At 41.9% G+C, this 10,462-nt stretch overlaps 1 protein-coding gene across 1 annotated transcript in view; it reads left to right on the forward strand.

The window, feature by feature from the left end:
• The first annotated feature begins 8,097 nt into the window (after positions 1–8,097).
• Positions 8,098–10,462, forward strand: part of PHLPP1 (PH domain and leucine rich repeat protein phosphatase 1) — a 64,916-nt gene continuing 62,551 nt past the window's right edge. The window contains exon 1 of the mRNA XM_072411816.1: positions 8,098–9,372. Within this exon, the coding sequence (XP_072267917.1) occupies positions 8,364–9,372 (1,009 nt within the window). The 5' untranslated portion in view covers positions 8,098–8,363. The remainder of the gene's footprint in view (positions 9,373–10,462) is intronic.

Below are 10,462 nucleotides of genomic sequence, written 5' to 3' on the forward strand. Positions count from 1 at the left end.
AAATGTGGTGGGGGGAAGGATATAGGGAAGCTATATTACTTAGGGCAGGTTTGCATCTGCTTCTTCATCACACGATTTTGCCCAGCTTCCCGCGGCTTGCACCTTGCCAGCGGCTAGAAAACTCACTCCGCAGTGCTGGTCCAAAAAGGAGGCTGGTGAAGGCTGGTGGCAGTGATCAGCACTACTACCGCTCACTGCAGCTCCATACATCCTCTATAGGGCTGCTACAGGGAGACACTACATCCCCGGCCTGAGGAAGTGGCAAACATACCACAACCTCGCTGCAGGCCCTCATTTGCAAAATGTGATCTGGATATATTTTGTTTTCTGAAGCCATGTGCATCAAGATTTTGTTGCATGTGTATGATCACTATGGTATACTAACCTCAAGATAGACATACATGTGTATGAGTATATGTGTACAACCAATTTAATATGAGCAAATAGTGCCGATTAAAGATGTTTGAATAAAATAATAATTTTTATATGGGTTTCAACGCTACATGTTCATTGAAAATAATGTTCTCAATGTGATGATTAGTTCTAATAAAAATAAAAAGTTATAATATGGCAAGAAAAACGATAAAGATTAAATTGGGACAACTTAAAAAATGGAAAGGAACATGTCAGGTGTTTTAATTGACATTAAATCAATGTACATGAAATTATTTTTTTGACAGCAGCTGCTAAATTTTGACTGCTGGGGAATTGCCAGCAAGAGTCAGGGGGAAGCAGCAATGGAGATAAAAGACAGGGCATACTGCATACACCCTATGTACTTCAATGATGTCTTTTGGCTGTGTAATATGGCCAGTGTCCACAACTGGTTAGGTGGCAAGACTTATTATTATGCTTTGTAAATGGCATAGAGACTCAAACACTTGAAGAATTTAAATTACATACACCCTGGCATTTGTATGTTTTTTGTAGACACCAGTGGCATCACCCCAGGATAGTGGGAAATGTCATGATCTTAGATCTTTCAATGTGATGTTGCAGTACCTTCTTGTGAATTTTGAGATCCGCAGCTTTCTCAGAATCCTAGGAAATCCTGGAGATGCAGAAGACCTTGGTTGTAAGGTAAATGTTAGATACATTTTACCAAGTATCTATGAATGTTGGTTCATGTGTTCCATGTAAAGTCCACTTTAAAACAGTGAACAGAAATGTGTAAAGTAGTTTAGGACCCATTTACACCTATTAATTTAAGTGCGTTGCAGTACAATAAACTGCACCAAACCTGGCATAGAAGGTATTTTCATGTAAAAATGACATCTTCTGCAGTTTATAGTTAGGTGCGACTTTGCAGTAAATTTTTGGTATGTGTAGAAAGCCCGTGGAAACAAATACAAATTCCATGCAGATACCTGGGACCTTAGTATTGGAAGGTCAAAATGGTTCTTCCTACTGACCATCAATATAAGAAATATTTTCTCACTGACTCTTGAGAATTGATTTAGTGGTTATTTTATGGGATACATAACAGCAACTGATCCACGTTCTTTGTACAGCACTGCAAAAAAACCCCAAAAAACATGTCCTGGCAATATATATTATATATAATATTATCATGCAGAACAACCAATATTTGCAGTTGGTATGTGCTGCACAGTAGCTCTCGCTCACAAGAATTGCCTTTTTATTATGCAGTTTTTGTCACCATCTAAAGGCTATATTTTGTATTGCTTCTAACACCAAATTGTGAACATTTTATATCCAAAGAAGTTGGCCTGCTTGATCTACAATTCTCTTTCTGTTAAAGCTGTTCTGCATGTGATTGTAATTTCTGTAAACCTAAACTGTGCGAAAAGAAAAAAAACTAAGACCAGCACTGCACAAGGCACAAAATAAGTAAGGTGTCACAGCATAACTTTATTTTAATATTGCAAATTTACCCAACTAGTTCAAGATATATTGTACAGTTATTAAGAACCATCTCCAGTCCAGATACTTTGATTATTATTCAGGTAAGGTTATATCCTCTTTTTTTCTGACTGTTGAAGAGATTACCCCTTACCTTCCTTCTCAGTATAAAGCCTCTAATTAATGCCCTATGAGTGCCTTTGCTTTCCTAGATTTGTGGTGTTACTGAACAAAAGAGTTGCAGCTGCATTTGGCAGGGGTAAAAAGAAGAACCATTCCCAAGCACAAAGTCACCCTACCAACCGCATGAGTTATATTGAAAGGCCTACTACCCACCCTGGGTTGGGTTACAATTGCTACAAGCAGGATAGTCTCCGGTAAGGTTAGGTTTCAGAAGCTCCTTGTCTGAATGACATTTTGGAGGTCCATACATTTTACCAGTTCCCATGTTCTCAGTTTAATACATTCTCTTAATACACTTCCTTATTAGTTGTAATACTGTCTCAATCAATGCCACAAACCAAGTACACTGATTAAGAGTTCTGACTTTTCTCTGCTTTTACTAGCTGCACACTTGCCCTATGCCATTGGTGCAAAGTGCTGAGTTTAATGACAGTCAGAAATATGTGAATTTTTTGTGTTTATACACATGCACTGGCCACTTTTTTAGGCACACCTGTTTAACTGTGTCTTAATAGAAATATCCAATAGCCAATCCTACCATGGTAATGCATTTACATGTGGACATTGTCAAGACAATCTGCTGAAGTTCAAACTTAGCATCAGAATGAAGAAGAAACACGATTTAAGTGACGTTAAACGTGGCAAGGTTGTTGGTGTTAAGTGGGCTCAGTCTCAGTATTTCAGAAATTGCTTGTCTGCTGGGATTTTCATGCAGAACCATCTCCAGGGTTTACAGATACTGATCCAAAAAAAGGAAAAAAAAACAACGAGTGGCAGTTCTTTGGGTGAAAATGCCCTATTAAGGGTAGATGTAGGAGGAGAATGGAAAGACTGGGTTTAAAGGATACAGAGGCAATAATAACTCAAATAACCACAATAAGGTATGCAGAAGAACATCCCTGAACTCACAATACATCGTACCTTAAAGCAGATGAGCTACGGCAGCAGGAGACCACACCATGTGTCAATCCTGTCAGACATCTGAGGCTATAATTTACATTAGACTAGAAAACTTTGCCTGGCCTGATCTCTGCTGACATTTCGATGGTCAGAATTTGGTGTCAACAGTATAAAAGCATAGATCCATCCTGGCTTGTATCAAAGGTTAGGCTGGGGGTGGTGGTGCAATGGTGTTGACATGAAGGTTTTCTAAGAGAGTGGTATAGGGGCCAGTTCTCATCAATACACTTCACAGTAATTGTGCTTTCTCAGAAGGTTTAGTACGCAAACACTGAAGTCATATATCCTGAGCTAAAACCATACAAAATCAATAAGTTCCAGCAAAAAAACAGAAATAGTGAAAGTGGCAGGTAAGTAGAAAGGTAAATATCAAAATAAATAAGGTAATATTATTCAGCTGCCAATAAATGGTAAAGATGCACAAGAATTTATAGATCAATTTCCGAAACATATTCATGACCCAGCACTCCTTTCTAGACTTGCCATGTTCACTTCTGCTAAACCAATAGATACATTAACAAAATAATGTAATCCCAATTGGGATGTAAATCCCAATATATGTTTACAATGGTCAATAAAGTGACTGGGAGTTTGGGAAACTGTGTATCCCGCATGTTGCTGTAATTAAAGTGGATCTGTAAACATTTTTACCTTGTATAAAAGCGTGACTAACCTTTTTTAAAGTAAATAAAGTATAAAAATATAAAAAAGTATAAAAAGTACATATAAAAACATAAAAGTAAATCTAAAACTAATTTTCTATAAATTTCTATATTCATTTAAATAAATCAATTTCTATAATTTATTTTTAAAAATACCATGAATATAAATGTATAATTATTAGTAAAAAAAATTGCAAAAATACAGTTTTATCTTTTTTTTTGTGTAACATATTTAACCCTTCTACTATTCCAAATATTTATACTAAATTACTTCTGTGTATCCTGAATACAGGGACCCCATGCATGTGTAGCTTTTGATACATATGTAAGTGATTTATTACATGTATTTTTTTGTGCTATTAGGAATGGGTTAAAAAAAAGGTTAGACTTTGTTAGCTGAAGGGAAACCTTTTTTTGGCAGAAGAGACTACATGTTTCTTCTGCCAAAAATTCCTTCCTCCTAGCAATTTTTTTTTTTTTAGTCTGCTTCCGCTCCAAGCATTGTAATTCTATATCCGTTGTGAATATGTTGTTTTCTTCCACAGGAGGGCAGACAAATTCCAAAGTAAGCAATGTGTAATGCAACAAACTCCAAGCTGAAGGAAATGTCACCTTTTTCTCAGTTTGGACAAATTGTAACTAGTTTACCCTTTTCAGGTGGCAAGAATGTTAATCATTGTTTATTTAAATACAAAAATATGCTTTACAATGCAAACTAGATTGCTTACTCCATATATTCTATAGTTTTAAATTACTTAGCGCTAATGATTATTTGCATTTAAGATGATTCTAAAGCCGCGTACACACTTCCAATTATATTCGTTGGAAAGGATCTTTCACAATCCTTTCCAACGACTATGCACTGAACGATGCATGAACGAGCGCTGTACATACATCACCGTTCTGCTCTATGCAGAGGGGAGGTCGAGAACGACTGAGCAGCATGGGGGCGCTCTTCCCTTGCATTACGATCGTCGTTATTCGTGGATCTGCCAGGAAGGTCGTTCAGATGATGAATGACGTGCGCTGTTCACACTTCAGATTCCCGTCTGATATGTACGTAACTAAAGTTAAGCTACCAATTGCAGAGCCCTTTTTCCTAAAACTCACCAATAAATTGATTTTAGCAAGGGTCCCCTGAGTCCTTTAAATCTATTTTAGGGGGTTCCTCATGGGTAAAAAGTTGGAGAAAGGCTGCCATTGCAATGTCTGTTAAATTATTTAATTATAACTTTTTTTTTTCAATCTTTTTTTTTTTTTTGCTTTTAGCCTACCAGTTATACAAAGCTGCTGTGAATGAGAAAGTTATTGCTATACACAAATTTTCCCGGTGATGGCAGTGATTGGTTATATGTGATGATTATGTGATTGGCAACTGCTCAGAACTCTTGGACCCCCAGGAGGATCTTGATGGGGCGTTGAACAGAAGTATGTAGATATACATCCTAACTGGATAACATTTACTTTGCTAAAGCAATGTGTATTAAAACTATTGTAATTTTTCCCCACTGTACAAAGGCATTTGGAAAGGGGGAAGAGCTAGCCCCTTTTTTAGGCATTTTGCTGTCTGCGTATTTACTGGAGAGATTAATTCCCTATTTTTATGCTGGTGACCACTGACACCAACACAGAAATTTAGGAAAAATCCAACATTTTAAGTTTGCTAAAAGAACAGTAACTGAAGGAAAATCGTGTTTACTTTGGAGATATTTTCTATTATTTCCTGTTGTGTCTTCAGAACAGGAAGTGCAGAGAAATCTTCCTAGTTGGTGCAAACAGTAATAAATAACCTGACAGTTGAGTTACCCCTTCATGCACTAAAAGAAACAACTTTTCGCTGGCTATATATCTTAAGCAATTGATCTCCTGCAGACTCTATTAGGTAATCTCCTGTCTACGTGTATGTGATCCAGTGGCATATTCACATCATAAGCACACCTGAGGTCTGGATGGCTGTCCCTCTCAGATCTCTGACCCTGTTCCCTTATCTCTTGTGTAATTCTGTTGACTAAGCAAATAAAGAACTAACAGTATATTGCCTGTGGGAGAAAAAGCTGACAGTTGGGGAATCTAGCTGTACCTAGGCACACAGATCACCAAGGTCTCCACTGAAATTGCATATAACAGGGTGACATTGCTGGAGAACATTGGAAGACAGGAACAGAGTGTTTTTACCCTTTACTTGGAAGTCTAAATAAGGACAGATTCATGACAGAATTACCAGTTACACCATAGCTTAATGAAAGCTGCTAATTTAGGAAAAAAAAAATAAAATTACTTTTGACATTATATTACATTTTAGATATTGACTTAACAAAATAAATAGTGATAGGATGTTTATCTACAGTGCAGCTATCACAAAGGGAATATAGTGGATATGAACTCAAAAAGTGAAGATTTACTACATTTTAGGGAAGATTTATAAATGTCAGTTCTGCCTATAGAGTTGGGGTTGACCCCTTCTGTATATTTTATTTGACCCAGCATTATGACAGCCAGCTTTATGAATGTGCAGGGGAGGTGCAACTGCCTTTTAAACAATTAGGAAATGTCAAATCTAGTTTTCTATAACCCTGTAGTTGTAATGGTATACACAGCATTGCAGAGATTCCATCCCAGCAGTTATTTATTTTAGTCCTTATCTTTCAGCAGTGTCTTAGCGTCTGGAATTCCACTACAGAAATCCTAAAAGTGAGGTATGACCAGAACTGCAACTACACAGATGGAATGCAGACACCAAAATAAGTGTTAGTATAATGTGAAAAAAATGTAGATACTGTACAATATAAAAACACTGCAAGCACAAACGGTTCTATTTATTGACAATTCCCTAGAGAACTTTTCTAGGTGGATTAATTTTGTAAAAAGGTTTGACAGGAGTGACGCTGTAATTTCTAACATGATTTGCTCAATGTACTATATTACATTCAGTGGGCAAGTCTCAGCAAAAATCTGACAAGTTGAATGACCAGTACAGTAGCAATTTTTTCACCTTTTTGGGGGCAAGGTAACAAACCAGTGACTTTGTCGCTGATTATAGCTGGGAAAAACTGGGCTAACTGATACAATGCTACAAGCACAGCTAAAATGAAGGAAACAACCCTTTGTGCATTTCCCAGCCAAGGATGCTTCCCCAGGGGTTGAAGATATACCCATAAAAAGAAAGACAATAAGCAGAAGATTTGTTAAATAAATCATTCCATCTGTTGGTGGCAGCTAGGAAAATCCTTACAGATCCACTGCAGACATCCCGAAATAGTGGAGGAGAAACTACCTTGCACTGGCAATTGCCAAGGTTATAATCACTTCTACCAAAGCTAAGGTTAAGGATACAATTGTTGCAAATATTATTAACCCATTTTTTCACACACAAATGCGAAATATGTCAAGCCCTATAATCAGGTATTGTTATTATTAATGACATGAGATAAAACAATTGAAAATAAAAGGTATATACGTAAACCAATATATTTTGTGCGACTTAACATGGTGGCTATAGGTAATAATGGTCACATATTAATGGCAAATAACAATAATAATCACAAATAGGTTTTACAAGTTAATCTAATATGCTATGTTTGCCATTATTACCTATAGCCACCATGTCAAGTCGTACATAATATATTTTATATATTACGTATTTACGTATATACCTTTTGTTTTCAATTGTTTTATCTCATGTCATGATTATATATCACTTATACTATGCTTTTTTATTCACATATAGACTGTTAGGCACGCTGTAACAATATACCCCTGAGGAAGCCTATCGAGGTGAAACGTGTTGGATTCTCGTGCTTCATGATACGGTCATGAAACATCAATTTTCCTTTATTCTAAACTATATTTTGCCAGCTATTACAATGTATAGTATGCTAAACCCGTCCTGTGAAGTGTTATCAGGGAAGAGGTAAATACTGTATATATGTGTATTTACATTTTGTTTTGTATTGACAAAATACTTAACCAACACACTTAATATTTGCTATACGAACAACTACGAGCCTCAAACCTCTTTCTTTCCTATACCTACATTTATTTGCTCTACATAGAGGTGGCTCCAAAAACATTACAAATGGAAGGTGAAGTGAGGAACAACCTATATACTTTCATATAACTATTCTGTTATTATGCCTAGCAAGTGAAATTTAGTAACCATTCCCTTTATGTGTGGCCTGAAGATTATGACAGATCTCCGTCTGATCGCTTCACAATTGAATGCAAAGGAAAACATTGGAAAGCTCTAAGTGACAGGACAACATGCAACATGTGAAGGAATCAAAGTGCGTTTCTTCTATGCGTCCAATCAGCATCCTACATTCAATCCCACGTGATAAGGACGGCCCCGGAGCCACACCCTACACATTCCCTAACAGCGGCTACCGCGGGGAACTACATTTCCCATGACGCCTAGCTGTAAGAGTGACGTCAGGGTGACACGAGCCTGCGAGGTGTCCCTACGCCTGGATATTAATGAGCCCTCCTGCAGCCAGTGAATATGTATGAGGCCGGCCTGGCACACCCCTCTTGTATGGAGTGGCGGGGCTACCTATGTCGAGCAATTTAGGAGGGGAGCTCTAGATCATCGACTTCATCTCCATGATGGCGCAGGGCAGAGCCGGGGCTTCCTAGGATCTGTGCTCGGGGCTCCGCATTGTCCCGTGGGATGCCCGGGATTTGTGTGTAGTGCCAGCAATGATCTCTCTGGAAGCTTCGCGAGCTCCCAGCTCATCGTCCTCACAGCAGCCCATGGAGCCGACAGCCGGGATCCCGCCCGGGGAGGAGAAGAGGCGCACGGCGCCCACTGATGCCAGCCAAGCCCCGGCCATTCCTCCCGCTGTCCCACACAGCTCTGCAGCGGCGGCCGGAGCCAACTCCGTGCTACTGAGGAGGAGACGGCGGCTGAAGAGGAATCTGTCAGCGAACCCCATAGGTACGGCCGCCGCCCCCTCCTCGTCATCCCCTCACAGCCCGGCCGGCACCCTGGGGCCCGGCAGCCGCAGCCTGGACAGGAAAACCCTGCTGAAGTACAAGCAATGGGTGCAGCTGCCGCGGCAGGAGAAAGAATGGGTCCGGGGCGAGCTGAGGAGAGGCTGCGTCCATATCTACCAGAGACACTCATCCCCCAGCCTCAGGCCGCTGCTCTGCTCCATGGACACCACGGCCAGCGAAGTGGCGGCCCGCCTGCTCAGGCCGGGGGGAGGCTCCTCCGGGGTGCTCAGGGTACTGGGCCAAGGCACCGGCACCGAGGAACGCCCGGAGCCTGAGCTGTTCTCCGGCTGTGGAGCCTGGCTTGCCACTCCCCAGAAAATCAGCCGCCAGGAGCCCGAACTGTCCTGGGAACACGGGGAGCGTGCCGAGCGCAGCGACAGCCTGAGCCCCGCCGTGTGCCAGGGCCTGGAGCTCTTCCACTGCGGGGCCGCCTCCTCCTCTTCCTCGTCCTCTTCTGTGGAAGAACTCAACGCCGACCCGCCGCCGCCCACCCGGGCTGTCACCGTCCCTGCACGGCCGCTGCAAGACGTCCAGGCGCCCGGCTCCCTCTATGTACAGCTGCACGGGGAGAGCAGCCGGAGGCTGGAGCCGCATGAGCGGCCGCTACAAGTCCAGAACGATTTCCTCTTCCAGCTGGGCTTCAGGGACCTGTGCCGGGTACAGGAGGAGGGCATGGAGCCGGAGATCGGCTGCCTCATCCGCTTCTATGCAGGTAAGAGGAGGCACCTGCAGGGGGGACAGCTGTCACTGCACTGCCTGGGGGACCTGGTCACTGCCACCCCCTACATGTCACTGCACAGCCCGGGGGACCTGGTCACTGCCACCCCTAACATGTCACTGCACAGTCACTGCCACCCCCTACATGTCACTGCACTGCCCGGGGGACCTGGTAACTGCCACCCCTCACATGTCACTGCCACCCCCTACATGTCACTGCACAGCCCGGGGGACCTGGTCACTGCCACCCCTAACATGTCACTGCACATCCCCGGGGACCTGGTAACTGCCACCCCTAACATGTCACTGGCACTGCCCAGGGGACCTGGTTACTGCCACCCCTCACGTATCACTGCCCTGCCCGGGGGACCTGGTTACTGCCACCCCTCACATGTCACTGCACTGCCTGGGGGACCTGGTAACTGCCACCCCTCACGTGTCACTGCACTGCCCGGGGACATGGTCACTGCCACATGTCACTGCACGGGACACGGTCAGTGCTAGAACCTCCAGACTCCAGTGTGATCCTGCTGATCACATTGGTATGCTGGATTATGCCAGGCATTCTATATTTCCATGGCACTATGATCCATCAAAATTGACCCTTATGATCAAATACATGTATTCAGAGTACTGATAGTTCAGTTTCCTTTTTTTTTTTGATCATGAGACCAAATTAACAAAAAAAATAAATAAAAACCTTCCGATTGGCAACTGAAATTCTGCCCAAAAATCAAAGCTAATATTCTACTTTTGGTCCTGTGTAACATCTAATCTATGGAAAATGTTTACATGTGGTAAATGTATGTTTATACCGCTGTCTGTGGCGTGGGGGATTCTGGATGACCTCTCACACCTCCAGCCTGTGAGTGTGCAGTGTATGGACAGCAGCGGTCAGGTGACCTCTGATTGGGGGGCTGAATTGCCTGGTTCACATATTTGAGTAAGTTAAAGCAGGACTAGTTAATAAAATGGAACTAAACTCAAAAATGCCTGAAACAAAAAAAAATACACTTGCCTTCAATCCTGCAGTGCAGTCATCAGTCCAGAGGTCTCTTCCATCAGGTCCCGCGTTGTCTGGGCAT

Source organism: Pyxicephalus adspersus, chromosome 5, assembly GCF_032062135.1.
Source record: "Pyxicephalus adspersus chromosome 5, UCB_Pads_2.0, whole genome shotgun sequence".
Taxonomy (NCBI): Eukaryota; Metazoa; Chordata; class Amphibia; order Anura; family Pyxicephalidae; genus Pyxicephalus; species Pyxicephalus adspersus.